Source organism: Rhinolophus hipposideros (genome assembly GCF_964194185.1).
Source record: "Rhinolophus hipposideros genome assembly, chromosome: 13".
Lineage (NCBI taxonomy): Eukaryota > Metazoa > Chordata > Mammalia > Chiroptera > Rhinolophidae > Rhinolophus > Rhinolophus hipposideros.
Window position 1 is genome coordinate 14754262 of NC_138059.1, and position 22581 is coordinate 14776842.

Sequence of the window (22581 nt, forward strand, 5' to 3'; positions counted from 1 at the left end):
ACTATCACCGTTTTTGCATATGAACATCTGTTATTACAAAACTGCACAGTATTATCATTGAAAATAGTTTAATAATAAGGTTCTGCTACTTTGATGGGCATGTAATTGTTTACATTTACATAATAGTGAGGTCTCAATACTTTCCTGATCACTTTCTCTGAACATTTTATCTATTAAGAATATTAATCCACCATTACATTTTTTACCCTTTACAAATTTTTTTTATGATGTCCTTTCTGTACAGTTATTTAACTTTTAGATAATTAAATCTCTTCTTTCCTTTGTAATTCCTTCTATATGTGCTAGACTCAGAAAGTCCTTTCTTGTACAGATATATTTTATAAATATTCACTTCTAATTGTTTTAAAGGTTGAGTAAGATGGGTATGTGTGCACTTTAAACTTTGCCATCTAAAATTTACTGGCATGAGTTAGAGATATCGTTTACTATGCGATGTCTCAACAGAATTATTTAATCATTGTTCTTGAGACAAGATCTTGACATATTTATATGTATATCTCCAGCACCAGCATAATAGGCATTTGGTTAGTGTTTGCTGAATTATTAATAATATGAATTGGAAAAATGTTGGCTAACATCACAAACAAATATCTTTCTACTCCAATCAGGCTATCCCATACTGAAGGAGAAATGTACTTATTTTTTCACTAGTAAAAATCAACTGAGTATTGCTTTACTCAAGTTGTTCCTCTACTCAGAATTTTACGGTAGCTCTCCAAATTTTTCAGTATAAAGTCCAAACTCCTGAAACATAATGTAAATGGCATTATGCTTTAGTATTCTCCATCGCAGTGTTAAAAATAGAAAGATAATCTTCAGCATTAAAAGTGTAAAGTATTTTTTCCATGGAGAGAAAGAATACAGGAAGAGAAGTCTAGACAGGTATTTCTTTCTCTGAAGCTGAAATTCCATGAAACAAATGAAATATCAATTTGAAATATCAATTTGAAAATTATCTGTCTCTCAGCAAACTTCTAAATATGCTTTCTTAAATTTTATTCCTAAAAGGGTGGTTTATCTTAAAATGTTTACAAGTCTTGCTGAAAGAAACTTACGAAAGGAATCACATTTAGGTAATCATAAACTTTTCTTACAAAGTCCTCCAATTTTACATTTTCTTTTTTCCTTCCTTGAAAATCATTTAGACTTTACTTATCCATTCAGTATAATAAAACCTTACATCTGTATATTGTTTTTGTTTTAAATTTCTAAAGCATTTTCGCAAACATTTTCTCATTTGACTCATAAAAATCTTGAAACATAGATGGGGCAAATAGTATCATTTTTCTTATATAAGTAAAGTTATATAAGAGGTAAACTTATAAGGAGGTAAAATGAGTTGCCTAATAGAGTGGTAGCCACTGGCAAACGTAGATATCAGATCTGAATCTGGGGTATGGTTACTAAGCTGCCTCCTACGCTGTCCCAAATAAACACATTTTTAAGTCTCCAATTTATCCATATTATATGTAATTTTGATCTGAACACAATGAACTATTTTATTACTTAGGACTATCATATAACTCTTACTGGTCTTTTACCAACTGTTAATAGGGAACAGGATCATGACCTATTTAGAGTTTGACTTCAAAACCAATGGTCTACCACTGTTTTCCCCAAACCTGACGACTAATTTATACAGACGTTTTGTCTAATTTGTCAAGGAATGTGAACTATTTTGGCGCATTGCTTTTTCTTCCTTAATTCAAACAGTGACAAACTACCCCATAAAGAATGAATAAATGAATGCATGGGTGAATGAACAGTGAATGACTTTAAATTCCAATAGCAATATAAATAGTTATGCCAAGAAATTTTCCAAGATGTGAAACTTTTTATGAAATAATGATGGCTGACCACTTAATAGAATAACATTTCAAATAACATAGGTTACTACTTACTTTTTAAGGCACTAATGAATAGCCTAGCTTCCAGAACCATAATTTCGTAACAAAAAGTTTTTGTGTTATAAAAGAATTTTCTGTTCAGGAATACTGTACTATAGCCTACTCCCAGTTCTAAGGTCCTTGCTTCTTTTCACAGTTACCCAGGTGGATTTAAACAAGTCACAGCTGCTCAACTTCACCAGAAGGACCCAGTGGCAGTGAGTCTATCGTATTTTTTTAATATTTATCATCTATGGAAAAACTGGTTCAGACATTGCTTTTTCTGTCTTCCAATATAGCTAGCGTTCAAGGCTATAAATTCTTTAACCTGTATCACACAAGCTTTGATAAATATTTCATTATCATTCAGTTCTATATATTTTTAATTACTGTTATTTATTTAGTATTATTATTTACTATTTTGCGTCAAATGAAAGAATTTTGGTGCCCTTAAAACAATTTCTTAACACCTGCATGATCACCTAAAATATAATATGTGTGTTGAAAATGTCTTGGGGAGAGCGAGAGAGAGAGCTGCAGATATGTATGCACGAGTATGTACCGGTACGTTTATATATCCATTATATCAGATATGCTGAAGAGGTTGTTCCCGTGTTATATTCTTACTGACTTTTTTGTTCTCTTGATTTATTGATGACCTGAGTTATGTTGAAATCTCAGTTGTGGATTTGTTCACTTTTCCTTACGGTTCTCTGTTTTTACTTGGCATATTTTGAAGATTTACTGTTAAACTTAAGTTTGGAATTATAATCTTTGTCAAGAATTGATCAGCATACATATTGACCCTCTTTATTTCCAATATGCTTTTTCACTTAAGGTCTGTTATTTCTTTATATTAATATAGCTGTGTCAACCTTCTTTTGATAGTGTTTGTCTGATATAACACTTTACAGTTTAACTTTAAATTGTACCGGGCTAGAATTTGTTTTCTTTTTCATCACCTTCTTTCTTACCTTCTTTTGGATTGCTGATGGAGTTTATCAGAAGTCCAAGATTAGTCAGTATAGTTACTGTCCTTCAAATCAAATCCAGGCCTTTAGAAGTTATTTTAACACCCACTCTTCCTCACAATCTATATGTTTTCTCTATTCAAGATTTTTCAAAACACTTCCAATTCAACAGTCTTGTTATTATTTTATACAGTTACTGATTTATGATTTTTCTTTGCTTATAATCCCTTCATGTAACTCAGCCTTCCTTCTGGATTTAGTTTCCCTCGTGAAGTACTTACTTACTGACACTCCTGTCATAACATTCTCTCAATAGTGAACTCTCGTTTGTCTGAAAGTATCTTTATTTTTGCCTTCATTCTTGAAAGATAGTTTTGCTTATATACACAATCCTAGGATAACCATTTTTTCCCCTCAGCTTTTTGAAGCTATTATGTAAACAGATTCTAGCTTCTGTTACTACTATTGATAAGTCAGATGTCAGTTTAATTGTTTCTTTGTATGTATTCTGTCTTTTCTTTCTGGATACTTTTAAGATCTTTTCTTTGGCTTTTGTTTTCATGTTTCTTTCCAAATTTTGTTGTTTATTTTGCTTGAGGACTGGTGTGGTCTGTTCTGAAAATTTGCCGACTTATATCTTGTAATATTGGCTCCCTTTGTTCTTTATCTGTTCTTTCCTTTTGGAAATCTTATACTTACAGTAGGGTTTCTCACTTTATTGTGCATGATTCATTAGCTCTCTTCGTATTTTATATCTCCCTGTCTGTGCTGCATTGTCGACAATTTCTTTAGATCTATGTTCTAGTTCTCTATCTTTTTACCTATGTCTTATCTGATTGACCTTTTTATTGGGTTCCTAATTTCGTTTATTGTGCTTTTTTCTTTTTCTTGAAATTTTACTGTTTGTTTCTTTTTAAGTTTGCTGGTCAGTTATGATAGTCTTTCTGTTCTTTTGTCATACTTTGGTTCCTTCATATTTCTTTAGGCATATCAAACATAACTGTTAGCATTTATATTTGATTCTAACATTAGTGGTCTTGTTGAATCTGTAATTTATTGTTTCTGCTCAGGATACTTGGTAAGCTCATGTACCTGGGAACTTCATCTCTGGGAATTCTTTGAGGCCTGTGTTAAAAGTACATTTCTGCAGGAAAGATTTACTTAGCTTCTGGCAGATTTATGGGGCTCTTTAAGCTATACTTGAGACATCTGGATTTTCTAAGACCTCTTTAAGCTGTACGTTAGATTTTGATCCCCATAAAAAGGATGAATTTGGGGTCTCAAAGCCTCATGAGATCAGGCTTCTAGTTAGCAGTTAACTCTCAGGAAAGACTTATTTTTTAATTTTCCCACGCTTCACCCTGGATGTTGCCTTTCTGCTCAAAAACTAGGTTTATGAGAGAGTCTTTGATCCTACTACCTGACCCCACCGTGGTAGCCCTTTAAAACCCAAGCCCCGCACTGAGTTAATGCCCTCAAGACAAATGGCAGCCCTAGAACCTTCTTTTCTTTGTAGTACTTTCTCCTGTTTCTGGCCTCCAATTGGTTCCATGCTTTTAAAAAAAATTTTTTTGAATACAGAATTGTACACCTGAAATCTATGTAATTGCACTAACAATTGTCACCCCAATAAATTAAAAAAATATATTTTTTGAATATCATTAACTTTACTAATGTTTATTTATTACTTTATCATTTGAGTTATATACAGGGAGAAGTTTCTAATCCAAATATGAGTCCTCAATGTTGCTAAAAGCAAAATCTCCTGTTGCCATTTTACAATTTTATTTTTCCTTCCTATAACTCTACAAAACCCAATCTTTGAACTATACTCATAAGATAGATAGCATTTCCCCATCAGTAACTATTTTAGCTTTTTACCTAAATGCATTTATGAATGAACAAATGTTATAGTGTTTCCCCGAAAATAAGACCTAATTGGAAAATAAGCCGTAGCATGATTTTTCAGGAGGACATCCTCTGGACATAGACCCTCATGCGTCTTTGTAGCACAACTTAATATAAGACCCAGTCTTATTTTGGGGGAAACACGGTACTCTGAAGACATTCTTTTCTGTTTTCCTAAAATGGTGACCAAAAATAAATATCTATCCTCAGGATGCAACCATTTGTTTGGTGTCAATACTGCCTAAGATTTTTCAGGGGGTGGGGTCATATTTTATTATAATAAGACCTGGCATAACATTTGGAAGTTCCATGCTTTCCTATTTATTTTTACTTTTCATCATTTATAGCTATTTTACAAAAACATACTCGGAGATTGCTTCTTAGGGTATATTTAACGCTCTGTTTCATAACTCGGGTGTTTTTAGACTATTACGGGTCAAATAAAGTATCCTATTTTGACCGCTAATATAGATTGCATGTAATGGTATTAAAAAGTTGTAAGGACTGCTGAAAACATATACCATAACTTTTAACAACAAATTATACTTTCAGCGTTTTAGAATGTTTTTAAAATTAAAGTTGGTGTTTTATTCAGGCATGCTCACCGACACTAGGGGGCAGTCTAGGCAAACTTTTCTGATGTGAAGCATTTGGCATTGGCTAAATTGGCAGTAATTGGGGAGTTTTTTTGTATATATAAACAAAGATTGAAATGCGTTCAAAAATGTTTGATGATGGCTTGGAAAATACTTCAGAGTTAAATCCATTTGAATTATTACCTCATTTAAAGATCTTAATTTTTTTTTTAAGTCTTTATTTTGACTTTGTGTTTTGAAAAAGAATGGTTTGCTAAGGAAGAGGCCATTTATTTTACTTCCCCTAAAGTGTTTGTCTGGAGCAGTGAGTCCTCTGCCAGCACACATGATTTGCTAATCATGTGTCCTGTAAGAGAATTTGTTTCATAATGCATCCTTCTGATTATTAGTACAGTCTTAGAATAGTATTTGTAAAATACATTAATACATTTAAATAGTTATTAGTAGGTTATTAAATATTTCAAAATATTTTTTATAATTACATAGATCATTAATTCTAAACCCAAATAAATACATTGATTCAGCCCTTTCCTTATATCCTTTATCCTTCTTATATATTTAGTTTCTTTAAGCGTTCCTGTGTCCTTATATTTTTCCTTCTAACGTAGTTCCTTTCTTATGTCTTTTCCCCTCCAATAGGTAATAAAGTTATTTTGTGTGGATCAAATGACACTTGCCCTGGGTTACAGATTATCTGAGGAAGGTCTTTAATATTTATTAACCTCTTCTTGTTCTGTTTCTCACTCCCTGAATTCCTTAGAGCTTATGCTTAAGTCTGTAAAGCTAGAAATACTTGATTATATGTACATGTCCTATCATATTTATTTGGGGGTGTATATGTTTGTCTCTTTTTCTCTCCCCTGTCAGCTTATAACCTTTTCAAATTTTCTAGCTTTTTTTAGAGTGTTACATTTGCATTTTTTAATAGGGCAAATTTTTAAAATACCAACCTGTTAATTTAAGTAAATAGTCAACTAAATTTTTTAAGAATGTGAAAACCAAATGCCAAGTAACCCTACTAATAGAAGAAAATTGCTAAAAGGGTGATTTTCAGAGGATATAATAATTACTTGCTTATCCAGAAAAGATGCTAAGTAGTCTTAACATTGTCAGTTTCTGCTTAAGACTTTTAAAACATTAAACATTGTAAAGACTGATAGCTAGATCAGTGCTGTCAATAGAAATTTCTACCATGATGGAACTGTTCTATGTGTGCACCGTCAAATGAGGTGACCACTAGCCACATGTGGTAATTGACCACTTGAAAAATGACTGTGTGACTGAGGAACTGAATTTTCAATTGCTTTTAATTTTAACAATATAAACCTACATTTACATAAAGTCTCCAGAACGTAAAGTATTAGCAGCACTAATCTAGAAAATAGATGGAAAATATGTATGGGATATCATTAGCTTTCGTATGTGGAGAGATTTTGTAGTCTGATTTGGTGAGAAAATAAAAGGAAGTCCTCTTACAGTGAAGCCGTTTTCTTTTTTTTTTTTTTTTTTTTTTTTAAAAAGATTTTATTGGGGAAGGGGAACAGGACTTTATTGGGGAACAGTAACTTCCAGGAACTTCCAGGACTTTTCTCCAAGTCAAGTTGTTGTCCTTTCAGTCTTAGTTGTGGAGGGCCCAGCTCAGCTCCAGGTCCAGTTGCCGTTGCTAGTTGCAGGGGGCGGAGCCCACCATCCTTTGCAGGAGTCGACCGGGCAACCTTGTGGTTGAGAGGACGCGCTCCAACCAACTGAGCCATCCGGGAGGCAGCTCAGCTCAAGGTGCCGTGTTCAATCTTAGTTGCAGGGGGCAGAGCCCACCATCCCTTGCGGGACTCGAGGAGTTGAACCGGCAACCTTGTGGTTGAGAGCCCACTGGCCCATGTGGGAATCGAACCGGCAGCCTTTGTAGTTAGGAGCACGGAGCTCTAACCGAGAAGCCGTTTTCTAATGTGGATTGTTTTAGAGCATTAAGCTTTAAAACATGTCAAGTTATATCCTTGAAATATTGAGTATAGATGGCAAAAATCTATGTAACACTCCAAACGTCTCCATCAGTCGTTTTATGAAGAACTCACAGAATATGTGTAGACGCTATATATTAGGTGGCCCCCCCCGCCCCCCCTCAGGAGATTATGGAGCACAGGGTGACACTGGGTGGCCTACTCTTGACAAAACACATGAAATCACATTTAAATCAACAATAAGGATAAGCTTAAAAGGGGAAAAGTAAATCATAGAAAGGTTAGTTTTCCTTGTTGGGAATGGGTATGGTAGAGAGAAGGGACTTTTTGTCTTCTTGCTAAGTCATGGAGAGAAACACATCGTAGGCGTGATTGCATGTACCAGGGGTCTGTTCTGGGAGTTAGACTGCCTGGTTGGAGTTCCAGCACCACCCCTTATTAGATACATGAAATTGGGGAAGTTCCAGAACCTCACTAAATCTGTTTCCTCATCTGTGAAATGAGACTCAGCATTGTACACAAGATGACAAGTGGAATGCACTGACCAAAGTACACATCGTCAGTTGTCAGTGAATGTGACCCATTACCACGGTTGTAGATCTGTGGCCTGTACAGTTAGTCTCATAAGTGTATGGTCAGGCTTAGTTTCTGAATTGGAAACCTGATCTCCCAGCTGGCAGCCACAGGATCATGGCCTCTCTGGGCTCTGCTCTATCACCGTGTGATAGATTTTGAGCCACAAGTTCTTATAAAAGCTTAGAGAATTCCTTCTTAGTCTCACTAAAATTGGCACATTCATAGTTTTCATCTCCTCCTTTTGTCTTTTTTTCTAAATCAAAATAAACACAGAGAGCCTAAAGAACAAAGTAATGTACAAGATGGTAAAAGTTCCTTTTCTGTTGCGGCAACATATCTACTTAAGTCTTAGTTTTTTTACTTTCATATCCCTATTGAGTCTTAGCCCACTTGTTTTTCTATCTTTAATTATGTTTGCCTTTATATCAAAAGTCATAATTTTTTCTTCATTGAGTCCTACATATACCTGTTTTTCAGATTGTAAAACTAGCTATTTATGGCATGCTACCCAAAAATCTTCACAGAAGAACTATGATGCAGAGGTTGCATCTTTTCCCAGATGAGGTGAGTAAGTGGTCACTGGTCAGACTCTTTTCCTAAATTCTTAATTAAATACTTTATCTTCTTTTAAAATAATTGCCATAGACTTATTTTCAGTGTTTTCATGTCAACTTCTGAAATATTTTCTGTATTTTTCAGTAAGCACACCATAATAACAGTTGCTCTTCATAAAGTCAGCTGTCATTGGACTAAAATTAAAAGTCTGTAAGCTCTGTTTTTTCACTTTAATGACTGCTTTTTTTTTTTTTGAACAAGGAACTATGATCAGAGCTCCTGTTATTACTATTACACTGTTTTAAGTACTTAGCTTTTCTCCTTAATATACTATAATGAAACACCAGTGGTTCTAGTCTATAGTAACATAGGTAAGTTCAGGCTCTGGAATCAGACTGGATTAGAATCCATGCCGCACTATTTATTGACCTTCTGGCCACGTACCAGTAATCTATTATCTCTGTTTCTCATCTGTGAAATTAGTATAATAACAGCACCTGCTCCATATGGGTTAAATGAGATAACATTTGTGAAGCACATAGGGTCTGGCACAGTAAGTGCTACCCTGTTTCCCCGAAAATAAGACCCAGCCGGACCATCAGCTCTAATGCGTCTTTTGGAGCAAAAATTAATATAAGATCCGGTCTTATTTTACTATAATTATTATTTTATTATACTGTATTTATACTATATTTATTATTTTATTTACTATAATTATTATTTTATTATAATTTTACTACTTTCTATAGTAAAATAAGACCGGATCTTATATAAGACCAGGTCATATATAATATATATTAATATATAATAATATAATAAAATATAAGACCGGGTCTTATATTAATTTTTGCTCCAAAAGATGCATTAGAGCTGATGGTCCGGCTGGGTCTTATTTTCGGGGAAACATGGTGGTTGCGATCATGACCATGGTTATGATTACTGTCCTTATAGTTCCTACTAGAGGAATTATATAGAAAGTCATTCCAGAACACAAGTATATCCACTATTCAGTCCACTCATGTGCTCTGTTGTTAGCTTAAAGAACACATGCAACTCATGCTTTTAGCAAAATGGTCAATTTATTACTTTTGCTTTGCATGAATGAGTAAAATAATTTTCCACTTTACCTTGAGGTACCAAGTACGGTAGCATTTATCTAAGGATAAATGACCTTCATGGAATCACAAGAATTTAAAAACTGCTGTTTCTTATTATACTGTCACATTTCTTAGAAACCATAATTTTTAACGGACACAAAAATAATATTTACCCTGTTATAAGATTTGAGAGTGGATATTTTAAGTATTCGTGGTAGTTTAGTTGAACAGTAAATTACTTAAATAACTTCAGACTATAAAATAAATGAGCCCATTTCCCCAAGAATGGATTGTTAAATATTCAAAAGCTTGACAACTCATTTTATTGTCAAAGCCATTCGTTGGGAAACAGGCAGCCATGCATTGCTGGTAGAAGTACAAAGTGATGCAACCCATAAAGAATCGAGCAATTAGGTAACATTTAACAAAGTACATACATAAGGCTATTCATACTTGATCCAGCAGTCTTATTTACAGCAAGTTAGGCTAAAAATATACAAGATTATTGTTTCTATGTTATTTATAATAGTAAAATAATAGTAACAAATGCTTATTCATAGAAATTTGGATAAACTAGGTGTTATCCATTCAACTGAGTACTATACAATTATAAAACTAAAATGACGAATATTGTTGTGACTTGATAAGTAATGTTTTTCTAGGATATATCGCTAAATGAGAAAAAGCAAGGTGAAAAATAATCTGTAGATAGCATACTACCTTTTCTATGCATATATTCATACATATGTTTACATACACATATATACTATATTTGCTTCTTTTTGCATAAAGAAATACAGGAAGAATAAGTGAGAAAATGAAGTTGGCTACTTATTGGTGCATAGGCACAAAGAGATAGAAGGAATGGGGAAGAAAATTAGATTTATTTTTTTTTTGGAGAATACCTTTTAGATATTTTTTACTTTAACTTTTGTATCATAAGATTTTATATATTCATAAAATAAAGTTACAGCATAGCTAATGCCCACATCTTGTTTTCTCAGTGCTAGTCCCTATAAATGGTGGATTCTGGATCTGGCGCGGAGAAGAATTAAAGTTCTTATGAAGTCACTTTAATAATTGCAAGCCTTTGGAAGCCATGATCTTTCTATTTTCCTTCATGTGCTCAACACCTAGCACAATTTCTGGTTCATAGAAGTAGTTCCATAAATGTTTGTTGGCTAAATGACCCAGGATCTAGCAGATTTTTATTTTGGAAAGTGTTTTTCTGGCAACAACATGGAGTCTGAAAGGTTGTAGCACTGGAAGCAGTAGGCCCAGTACATATATTCATCAGATAACAAATCATGAGAATGAACCAAGATAGTGCCTTTTTTGCAGTTAAAAAAAGAGGGATCAGTTAAACAGTATTTAGAAAACAAAAATAGAACTTAGTGGCTCAATAACTGTCAGAATTGAAGATGTTTAATTTATCATGAGAAATATATTTGTCAAGATTAAAATATTAAGTGTGTTACTTATATCATTGATTGAATGTACTTTTCAGGAATTTTCACAAAGTTCATATTGTTTTTCTCATTTATAAATATTGCTTTTGTTTATTTTTTAATACTTAACCATTACTAACTTATTACTAAGGAATATATTTTAAGAAAGTGAAGCCTACATTTTATTTAACCCAGGATATACCTGAAGATATTCTTAAGAATTTAGTGGAAGAGCTTCCTCAACCACGTAAAGTACCCAGACGTCTAGATGAGTACACACAAGAAGAAAGAGAAGCTTTCCCAAGAGTGTGGTCTCCGTAAGTCTTTTTTTCCTCTTTCTTGTCTTTGTTTTTATTTTCTTGTTTTTTAAGCTGGATTTGGTGCCCCCTCTTACCTTAATCGAGTAAGACGCTTGAGGTGGAAAGAGTGAACTTTTTTTGTGTGACTACCTTGGATATTCTTTGCAGCTTCTATCTGCAAATAAACTCTCGATGTAAATGGTAGAACCAAAAGTCTTAAGACCTTGCTAGGTAAGTGCAAGGGTGTTCATAAGTTCCTATAATTGTCAGGTATTTTGTTTGGGGTAACGTTACATGGATGGATTATAGTTTCTTGGAATGTTAAATGAATTGTCATTACTTAAAACAAAGTGATTCTTCATTTTCCAGATTGCTTCACTAAGACAAGAATATCCTCTAAGGAAAAGTCATTAATTCTGGATACTTATAATCTTGATCCACATAGAAAAACAAAACACTTTTTCTTCCCTTCTGTACAGTTCCATCTGCCTAGGTCTGGAAAGCTGCTTAGATTTCACATACTGTCTCTCTTCTAATTGTTTCCAGGCTGCTTTGCCTGGCCTCCCAGGCTCTCCATGACCTGCCTCCTTCCTATCTCTTCAACTTAAATTCTTCCCACCCCACTGTACTGTTGGAGCAGTAGCAGGCTGTTTAAGACTGGCACCCTTTTTATGCAATTTAACTCTCCTTGCCTTTGTTCTGCTATTACTTCTACATAAAACAGGTCCCTCACCTTTAACGTCTGGGGTAACTCTTATTCTTTAGACCTTAGTTCAGAGGTCATCTCCTTTAAGAAGCCTTGCCTGAATGTCAAGACCAGACTAAGGGCCCAGCCATCTTCTGCTCCACCCTTGCTGTCTGACACTGTCGCTACTGCATTGAGCTCCTCCAGAAAGGGCTTGCGTCTTGGCTTGGTTACATCCCCAGGGAATAGACCAGTACTTCACATGAGAGAGCCTCAGAAATGTTTACAGAACTTACATAGTAAATCTGGAGAGAACCACATGTCCTCATTGCTTGGCCTACACAAGACAGCTAATCGTCCCTCAGATACTGCCCTCTATGCTCTGAAAATCTCATCTCTTTATTGGCTCTTTGGCCAGATAGGTTCTGAAAATCTAAGACCTACCAGGATTGGCTTATGTACAGGAATCTAATCATTGACTCTCGTTATTGCCCATATATATGGGCAATTATATATATATAATCTTCAAACCCTTTCCACACAGGAGAAGTCTTTACAGTATTTCGTTTAAATCTTTTTGACTATGCTGTCTTGTGTCAGGGTCTTCTATACTAAATCTGCAAATGATAAGCAAACTAATGTTATCAGTGATCATTTATTGAGCACTTTCCAGTTGCCCATAGTTGCGCTAGTTTACATGCATTGTATCTAATTCTCTCCACAGGCTTATAAGATAAATATATTATTCCTATTTTTAAGAGGAAAACAAGGGTCAGCTGGTTTGTAGTGCAGCCTGGATTTAAACCTGTGTCTGACTGCAAAGCCTGCGTTCTTTTCACAGAAGCAAACTGCTTCCTTAATGTATATATTTATTCAACAAATACATATTAGCTATCTCTTCTGTGCAGGACACCGTAATAGCACTAGGTTATACGCTGGATTAAAGAGTTATTTAATTCAGTTTCAATGATTTGATTCTAGCTCCTGGGTAATGGTCTGAACCACTCTGCTGAAGTGCCTCTTCTTGCCTCTTATAGCATCTTACGTAAATACACTTAAGTCATACGTGGTTCTCAAATATTCCACTTTACAAAGTTCTATTCTAAAAAAGAATTTTAAGTAGTCCTTGAAGTTTGGGTAGGTTACCATGCTATATGAAGGTCTGTAAATCTTAAGTATGTCATGCCTGATTTCTTATAGAAACATTATCATTAATGAGTTTATTTACCTAAGAGGGGTATGGTACTTTCCTTTTTTTTTTTTAAACTAGAAATATCAAAGGTGTTGTTTAATCAAATATATGACTAAACACATATTATGCACTCAGAGTTACATATCATGAATACTCTAATGTACGAGGTCGGACAATTAAGTTTGCAAACTCATCCTAGAAAAAGTGCTCCATACCCCATTGCTGAATATCACTACGGTCACCTTCGAAGTACTCCCCTTGGGAAGCTATGCACCAACGCCAGCACCTAGTCCATCCTTCAAAGCAATTTTGGAACTCTTTCTGGAATGGCCATCAGAGCTGTCGTTGTATTACCCTTGATGTTCTGAATGTCATCAAAATGTCTTCCTTTCAGTATTTCCTTTATCTTTGGGTAAAGAAAGAAGTCTTTGGGGGCCAGATCAGGTGAGTAGGGAGGGTGTTCCAACACAGTTATTTGTTTACTGGTTAAAAACTCCCTCACAGACAGTGCCCTGTGAGCTGGTGCATTGTCGTGATGCAAGAGCCATGATTGTTGGAGAAAAGTTCAGGTCATTTTCATCTAACTTTTTCCCACAGCCTTTTCAGCACTTCCAAATAGCTAACTTGGTTAACTGTTTGTCCAATTGGTACAAATTCATAATGAATAATCCCTCTGATATCAAAGAAGGTTAGCAACATCATTGCAACAAGTTTTGGAACTTAATTGTCAGACCTCGTATATTCTAAATCAGTTAAACCAGGTAGAATAGTAGTAATATAATAACCATTCAACAAAAGTTATATTAAATGTTACTATAAACAGAATACTACTCAAAGTGCTCATTTTAAGAGATTCCTGGTTCATTTAAAATGAAAGGTACTGAGTGCCTGTATTATATTAATGGAATTAAAAGGGGCTTTTCTGTAATTATTTTTAAATAGACTTTTAGAGAAACTTAGAGCCTTTGATGCATTTTTTTAGATATACTCTGGGAATGGATTTTCTTGCCCTTTCTTTTCAGTCCAAATTTCTCTGTGGCAGGAATGTGTATTAGATAGCAGGTTTTCCTTTATGCTATTAAAGTTGACTCCTTCCTCACAAGTAGCCACACAACGTATGTTAACTTGTGTTCCCAAAATCATAATGTGTGTATACACTTACTGAAATTCAAGGATCTATCATGATACAGGTATACTAGTTATGTAACATAAATCATTCAACATTTCCTTAGTCTGCATATCAGAGCTAACATCAAGCTAACATCATTTGTATTACTGTGGAATGAAAGTGATGAGGAAAAACTATGCATTTTTGGATTAACCAAAAGTTTGTTGTCTAAGAAAAGGATGATCTTTTAGTTCAGGACTATCTAACAGAACTTTCCACAATGAGGAAAAATCTGTATCAGAGCTGCCGAATGCAGCAGCTCCCGGCCTCATGTGGCTCGAGTATTTACTCTGGGCTAGTGTAGTATAACTGAGGAACTGAATGTTTAATTTTATGGAACATTAACTAATTTAAATTTCAGTAACTTCATGTGGCTAGTGGCTGCTTAAGGGACTAGAGCGTTTTAGTTGTTTGCTATGTCATAAAATTTTAGTATTACATCCATTGGAATTAGGATTAAAATATTTGATGTACCGTGCAATGCAATCCATTGAAAATGGGATTTCTTATTTTTGGTAGCTCTGCTTTCATGCATAAAAATGTTTTTTTTTTTCACCTTTGGAGAAGGAACCTGCTTAAAATATGCTTTTGTTCCACCCAAAAGAGCTAAGCCAAGAATATAATATTTCTTGGGAATGTAGTAACTGGAATTTATCCAAGATCTTATGGTAAACCTGAGGAGACGTGACTGAAACAGATGTACCTGGGTTGCACCATAAATAAATAGACACAAAAATAGCTTGCTTTGGTTTTTGTTTCCCTAGCAATAAAACTTAAAATATGTTTATAAAATAAAAATGTATATTTTGTAATTGCAGCTATAATTAGCTTTTGGTTAAATGTAAGTTTATTCGTTTTTTTTCTGTTAGAGACAAAAAGCTTCTGAGCAACAATAACAATTGTCAGACTAAGCTTTGAACCTAATTCGGTCATTGACAACACTGTTTTCATCTTAATTCAAAGCTACCATTGTTGGGATTTCATTTAAATTATTTTCAGTCACTTGTAAAAGTTACATTCTCTCAGGCCTAATTTCAGCATCCATGGGATTTTTCTTATGATAGTTGTTTAGTCATTTTTAAAACAATGGTAGATAAGAAGGAAAAAGTGATTTTTTTATGAGAAAACTATAAGTAATTTTTATAACTAAAAGCCACATTTTCATATGAGGAGTACTGACTGAATACCTCATTTCTTAATGGATATACTTGATATATTAGTAATTTTTATATCTCACAGATACATAAATTGTAGTCACATATGCGATGGGGTTATATTTTGTGTTTCCTGGTGGTACAAAGTAGATGTGTTTGCCATGTGCAAATAGTGATTGTAGGATATACACTCAGAATTTGTTTCTCCAAGAAAAAAACTAGCACTCACTAACCCTTCACAATTCAGTTGCCTGAGACTAGCTTTCAAATGGTCAGCTTATTTTAATACTGTCAGTAATTATTTCCATAATCATCGCAGTTTTGCCAACACATTACAAAACCACAATAATCATGGAAATTATCATGCTGGCACTGTAATGGAAATTTTTTCATTATGTTGGTTAAAAATAAAACTTGGATCATTTTAAACTCTATTTTCATTTTTACAAAATTCTGTCAGAGAGCTTTTCTTAGGAAAAACTAGGTATGTGGAAATTTTCAACTTGAATTGCTTCACATTATCCACAGAGTGATAAAACAAATCCAAAGAAGAACTGTATTTTTATTCCTTACCCATTGAATCAGTAATGCTTTATTTTAAGCAAAACCCGCACCTTTGTACAGAAACTAAATGTGGAAAGTTTCAGCATCAATAAATGCATGAAAACAGATGTTTATAATGGAAACCCTAGTCCCTGGCGTTTAATGCGCTTTACGAAGTGTGCTATTATAGAAGTGTGCCTGCAAGGGAGAGAGGGTGGTAAGGATGAAGAGGACTGACTCTGGAAGTGTCTTTCCTGAAAGCAGGCTGACAGGGTTCCAGACGCCGGGAACATTAGCCCAGCAAAAGGGGCTTGGTGAGCATCCGGTCCATCCGTAGCTCTAGAAAAGAGCAAAGCTTTGAGCCCTCTGATACAAAAGTGATTAATCCTAAAAATGCACAGATGGCCAGTTTTAGTTAAATTACACCCTGAAAAATACTATTTTTACCTATGGCTTTCTATTAATAAAACATGCTTCAGATCAGAGACTTAAAAGACAGTGGAGAGGATTTTTACCTTTTCAGAGCCCATCAGGAGCTGGGATCTAGACATCTTCAAGATTTTCCATCATTTCATGCTCGTCTAGTCAGGTGGCATTTTCCTACAAGATGGAACTTAATTCGCTGCTCCTCACAATCAGAAGTTATTAGCTGGACATGTGGAGGAGGTGACATTCCAACTTTCCCACTCATTTTAACCAGCTCAGCATTGGCCTAAACCCTACACCTCAGTATTTCCAGTGCTGCAATTTGCTCAAATTAGGCATTCTAAACTGTTCTAAATTGTTCTTTTGGATACGAACAGATTAGAACTAGTTGTTAAAATAAAAAGCAATCTCTGTTTAAACAACCAAAAGCAAATCATTTACAATCCTAGCCAACAGAACTTAGAACTTCAAAGCGATACTGGAATATAACAATTCCTGTTCATTTTAATTGAAGAAACAATAATTTGATTTAAAAAAACTTTTTAACAATCTTATGAGTTTAGTGTTTTTTTTGTTTTTTTTTTTAAAGCACTGTTGGACTTTCTCTGATCAGGCTGGTGGTGCAAGTGCCTAGAGAAGTGATTATAAAATCACCATTATTGTGCTTCACTATTACCTGTGCCGCTCACATCTTTAGTTCAAGGAGTATGTGATGATTTCCTGGAATGGGTTATTCTAAATAATTTCATCCATACAGTGGACATAACTTAAAACTCAATCAAACTGACCTTTTACCATTTTTAAGATTACTCCACTGTCCAAATTCTATTCTAGTCTGAAATATTTTGTTGGAGTAAGCATTATACCAAGAAATATTATTTAAGAATGAAAAGACACAGACCTAAGGGGAAATTCAATATTTTGGAGATTGATTCGACTTGAGTTATATCCAATGTCTTGTGTGCCTGCTTTCCTTTGTGGGTACACAGAGAGAAGTAGAAGCATTAGTATAAAAACCTCGCTTCCCCACAGGAACACCTCTTAAAGATGTATGGTATCATTCACTATCTTCAGTATGAGTGGATGTTTCTAGCTCTGCCAACATCTAAAGTATCTAGTCCCTCGTGCACATAACACACACACACACACACACACTCTCCCAAAAGCAAGTTAACCATCTGGGAAAGATCCTGATTACTTGTCAGTAGAAAGAACAAGGAATGAGCTGGCAAACAAGTCACATTTTCAAGGCAGTCACTGCTCTAATGACAAATATCTTACAAGCACCCACCACATGCTGGGCCCTGTGCTGATAACTGGAACCAGGTCAGTGTTACTGGACCCCTGCCTTTAGAGGCACTGACAGCCCAATAGCATCATGTAGAGTAAAATGGTGCTTGCAGGTGCTGGAGTCAGAAGGTCTGCACGAAGTCCCTGCCATCCGCTTCCTGGCCTTGTATCCTTAGACAAGCTACTCAGCCCCTCTGAGCCTCAGTTTTGTCAACTGAAGCTGCTAACGGTACCTTTCTCACAATGTAGTCATGAAGATAAAATGAGATAATGCACCGGAAGTAGTTGGTATACTTCATGGCATCTAAGAAGCACTCGGCACATGTTATTTACACAATAAAATGTATTTCCATAGGGGCAAGTATAATTTCAGAAACACTGTAATAAAAGTGTGCATGACATAATCCAGCCATCGCAGAGAAAGCAGCCCTGCCGAAGTTAGAAAGAGTTGTTGAGGGCTTCTCAGATGTGATTTTTAAGGTGGAATTTTGAAGGGATTCATAAAGTCCGTTCAAGCAGCTAAGGGAGATTCCAAGCAAAGAAAATCTCAGGTACCCAGAACCAGAGGTGTGAAAGTTTTTATCTGGGCAATAGCAAGTAATGTAATGGGACCAGAACATAGAGAAATAAAAGTATAGAAAGAATGACTCAGAAAGGTTAACTGGGAGGTATTTGAACTTTGGCAAAGCCCGGGAGGGCTAATGAAGATTTTTTTAAGCAGGGCCACTTGATACATGGAAGTGGGTTGGGAAAGAAGGAATCTATGTCAGAGACTCCCAGATGTCTTTCTCTTTGCCTCATTTTTCCTAAACTCCAAATACGAATTACTAGCTGCCTGCCATGTCTAGATTTTCTCATATTCAAAACCAAGATTCATCCTTCAGAATCTGTTCTTCTGCCTGTATTCCCTACCTTGAAAAAAATAAATAAATAAAGAGCATTGCCATTCACTGAGTTCTTCTAGCTGAAAATTAGTATGTAGTCGTCCTTGGATTATCATTTTCTAGTAGCCCCCTCCCCCCTCATCCCCCTACCCCTCACCCTCTTCCCTCTCCTTTCCTACCCTTTCCCCGGCAAGCGTGTTACTTTTCTGCTTCCTAAATCCTTAACCTGTTCTTTCTTCTCACTCATCACTGCTACAGCCCTAACAGAGCCCTCATCTTCACCATCGTCTGTTTCTCAAAAAAAAATCTTGAAACAAACATGGGCTTTATTAGGCTCCTGTCTCCTTCAGGTCGCAGCCTCCATTTCTTACAGATTACACCTTTCACACACATTTCCAATTTTACTTCTAAATTTCATTAAAAGGTGCTTTTGACATCTCATTACTTAATAAACTAACCTTTAGCGTGGAAACTAGACTAAGCACCTTTAATTTATTGAGTGGAGTTGCAGACTTTTTGTTAGGACATTAGCTTAGCCCTTTCCAATGGTATCATCACCTCCCTTTTGTAATTGTAGGAACCAGCAAGATGGGAGAACACATTGTTTTTTCAGAATGTACTGGTGTCTCTTGCTGCTTTGATTGTATTGAGTCACATACCGAAGATTGAAAGAGTACACTTTGGAGCTGCTCTCAGCTATCGTATCAAACTGTCATTTCCCAGACTTTAGATGCAGTTTTTATGTTTGGAAAGAGATTTCAAACACAGTGACAAAATCCTGCAGTTTCTCTTCTTGTTGTTATAGAATGACTGATATGGTGGAGCACATTTGGCTGGTTTCCCAGATCAGTGCCTGAATTCCTCCAAGTTAAATAATAACTTTAAGTTGTAATATAGTTCATTTACTCAGCCACTAGACTATTGGTCTTTATAGCTGGACTATCTGGTATCTTGTGAGTGTTTTGTTTAAGAAAACACACTGGAAATGTAGAAAGGGACTAGATAAGTTGTTTCAGGGCAAACAGAGTTCATCTGCTTTTTAACAGAACTCAAACTACCAAATATTTTTACAGCTGTTTTAAAAAATATCTATTTAGTTTACTTATTACTAACTTCCTTCTGAAAATTCCATATGAGTTCAATACCTAAAAATACTCTATGAAAAAGATAACGGGACACTCTATTTGTGCATTTTATAATTGCCTTTTCTTCATTTTCTTCATTGTTATAATTTAACATTTCCCTGAAAATGTTCTTTGTTTTAATTTACTACTAGAAGCAACTTTCAGGTATGATTAATCCTATAAATATATAAACGAGGAAGACAAATTATGTGTGTATAATTAAAATATCAAAGAACTAGTGTATATATGTATCATAATGAAAATTAAATTTAGCATATGATAAAATAATATACATAAGGAAATTACTCATTCAAAATTTGCCTTGATTAGGTAAATACATATGCTCATATGGGTTTTAAAGATCATAGCAATTCTTTCTATGAAAAGGACTTTCTGATAAAAGACTCTAAAATAGAACACAGAAATTGAATTCAAGTTTTTAAGTTACGAAATACATTCATGCATAGGTACAAAATGGCCTATATTTATATTCTCGAAAGAACTTTGGGGGCCGGCCCGGTGGCTCAGGCGGTTAGAGCTCTGTGCTCCTAACTCCAAAGGCTGCCAGTTCGATTCCTCGAGTCCCGCAAGGGATGGTGGGCTGCGCCCCCTGCAACTAGCAACAGCAACTGGACCTGAAGCTGAGCTGCGCCCTCCACAACTAAGACTGAAATGACAACTTGAAGTTGAATGGCACTCTCCACAACTAAAATTGAAAGGACAACAACTTGACTTGGGGAAAAAAAAAAAAAGTCCTGGAAGCACATACTGTTCCCTGATAAAGTCCTATTCCCCTTCCCCAATAAAATCTTGGGAATTGTCACTTAACCATCCTACTTTGTAAGAACTTGGCTTTGGTGTTTTTCACCAAATACTTAGATATAATGTTTGTAGATAATAATCAATAAAGTTACTTTCATGTTAAACTGGAGAAATAATCTTCTTTCATCAGGTAGGAGAAAATGAAATATGATTTGGGAAGAAATAAATGTTGACTTTTATCTTTCAGACCTGAAGATTACCGGCTATAGAAGACTGAAAATTGCAGAAAATAACTTCTTCCTGATAAATTTCTCCTAATCCTCAGGACTGAGGGCAACAACCACTGCATTTTGACAGGAAACTTGTTATGGGCACTGCAAGTTTGTGGAGAAAGGTCAGGAAGGGATCGTCCTTCAACAGGAAATTGCAATAAAATACATCATTTTATAGAATTGATTGCTTTATGATCTGATTTCAATGTTACAAATAGTGATAAGAATAAAATTTCTTACTTGGTCGACTATTCAATTTTGCCTTTAATGAAAAAATAAGCACTAGATCGCATTGCAGTTAAAGTTGTCAACAAGTGCCCATCCATGCAGATTTCCCCAAATTTCCAATCCCTGTTCTTGCCAACTGGGAAGACGAGCTCCACCTTCACTTTTCCTTTCAGTGATACCTTATCTAGCCTCCCATCCATCTAAGTTCATCCCTCCTGCTCAGCAGGGTAAGGTTTGCCCTGAGGTATTTACAAACTGCTATCATCTTTTCCCATAGAACCTCTCTGTCTCCATGACACCACAATAAAAAAATAATGCCTATCTGCTCCTCACGGCCCCTCTGTGATGCTGTCTCCAGACCCCTATGTGGTGAGTCCCCACCTCTCCCTATCTCCTGTTGGTTCCACTTTACTTCTGTGCTGGGCGCTTAGATTGGGCGGCTGTAATCATGTGGAAACATCTCTTCTCAAAAAAATTAAGATGCTGAGCCACTGTATTGGGGCATTTTTATGGTAGTTTTTTCTTTTTCCCTTCTTGTGCCCTAGCCAATCAGTAAATTTCAGACCGCCTTTCCCATTCATTCAGCAAACGTGGTTGGAGTGCCTGCTATCTGCCAGGCACAGTGCTAGGCATTGAGCAAACAAATCACACATATGTTTCCCCGACATGTGCCCACCAAAGAGCATAGTCTGCAGGGTGGAAAGGAGCTGCAGATAAAAGACTTGTCAATACGGGCCCCTGGTGTCAGAGTAACAATGTGTGCCCTACGCTGTAAGCATGTTCTAGTAACTGGCATTAAATCTGAAGCATTGCTTGTAGCACCTGCCAGCGTGCCAGGCACAGCCGCTTTCGTTCATACACCAACCCTATAATGTATGCAGTGTTATCCTGCCCTTTTAAACATGGACATACTGAGGCAGCAAGAAGGTAAGTAACTTGGCCAAGGTCACTGCTGAGTGGTAGGATCTGAATCCAGGCTGATTGGATTAAAAGCCCACAGACTGAGCCACGGCTCGATGACAAAAAGTGAGCATTTAATGTTTATGTATCACAGATTCTGTCACAAAGCAAGCGTAACCTGGTACAGCTCAACAAACAGTACCATTCACAACAGAGTGGCTGTTAGATTTTCAACTGTTGGGCCAAAACGCAGCTCCACGCTTTGCTCTAGATGTAATGATTTTAGGTGTGAGCCAAAAGGAAATAAGCCCCCAGCTTGTGATGCAGCAGCTTCCAACAGGGAGGGATTTTTGTCTTGTGTATCCTAAGTCCCTAGAACAATGCCAAGCACATAAGTCTTTGCTGAGAGAGACTCACGGAAAAGAGTCCTTGTTTCTAACAAAACTGGGATTTGAGGAGGTGAGGTCATAAGATGCTCTGTAAGAAGATTGAGCCCAGTCATCGTATTATAAAATATTCCATCAGAATATTGAGACTAATCGCCAGCCTCACTCCCTGCATGAGAGCCCCTTAGGCAGGGAAGGGGCTGCCTCACCCTGCAGACCCATTAGATTTAAACTGGCTTTACTGATGGACAG

General features: G+C 35.8%; 1 protein-coding gene across 2 annotated transcripts in view; it reads left to right on the forward strand.

Annotated features, from left to right (window-relative positions):
* The window catches only part of MRPL13 (mitochondrial ribosomal protein L13), a 33647-nt gene extending 12581 nt beyond the window's left edge, over positions 1 to 21066 (forward strand). For both annotated transcript variants that reach the window (XM_081070749.1, XM_081070748.1), the window contains 4 exons: positions 2065 to 2125; positions 8394 to 8480; positions 11212 to 11333; positions 20791 to 21066. In XM_081070749.1, the coding sequence (XP_080926875.1) occupies positions 2065 to 2125; positions 8394 to 8480; positions 11212 to 11333; positions 20791 to 20812 (292 nt within the window). In that variant the 3' untranslated portion in view covers positions 20813 to 21066. The remainder of the gene's footprint in view (positions 1 to 2064; positions 2126 to 8393; positions 8481 to 11211; positions 11334 to 20790) is intronic.
* The last annotated feature ends 1515 nt before the right edge of the window (positions 21067 to 22581 follow it).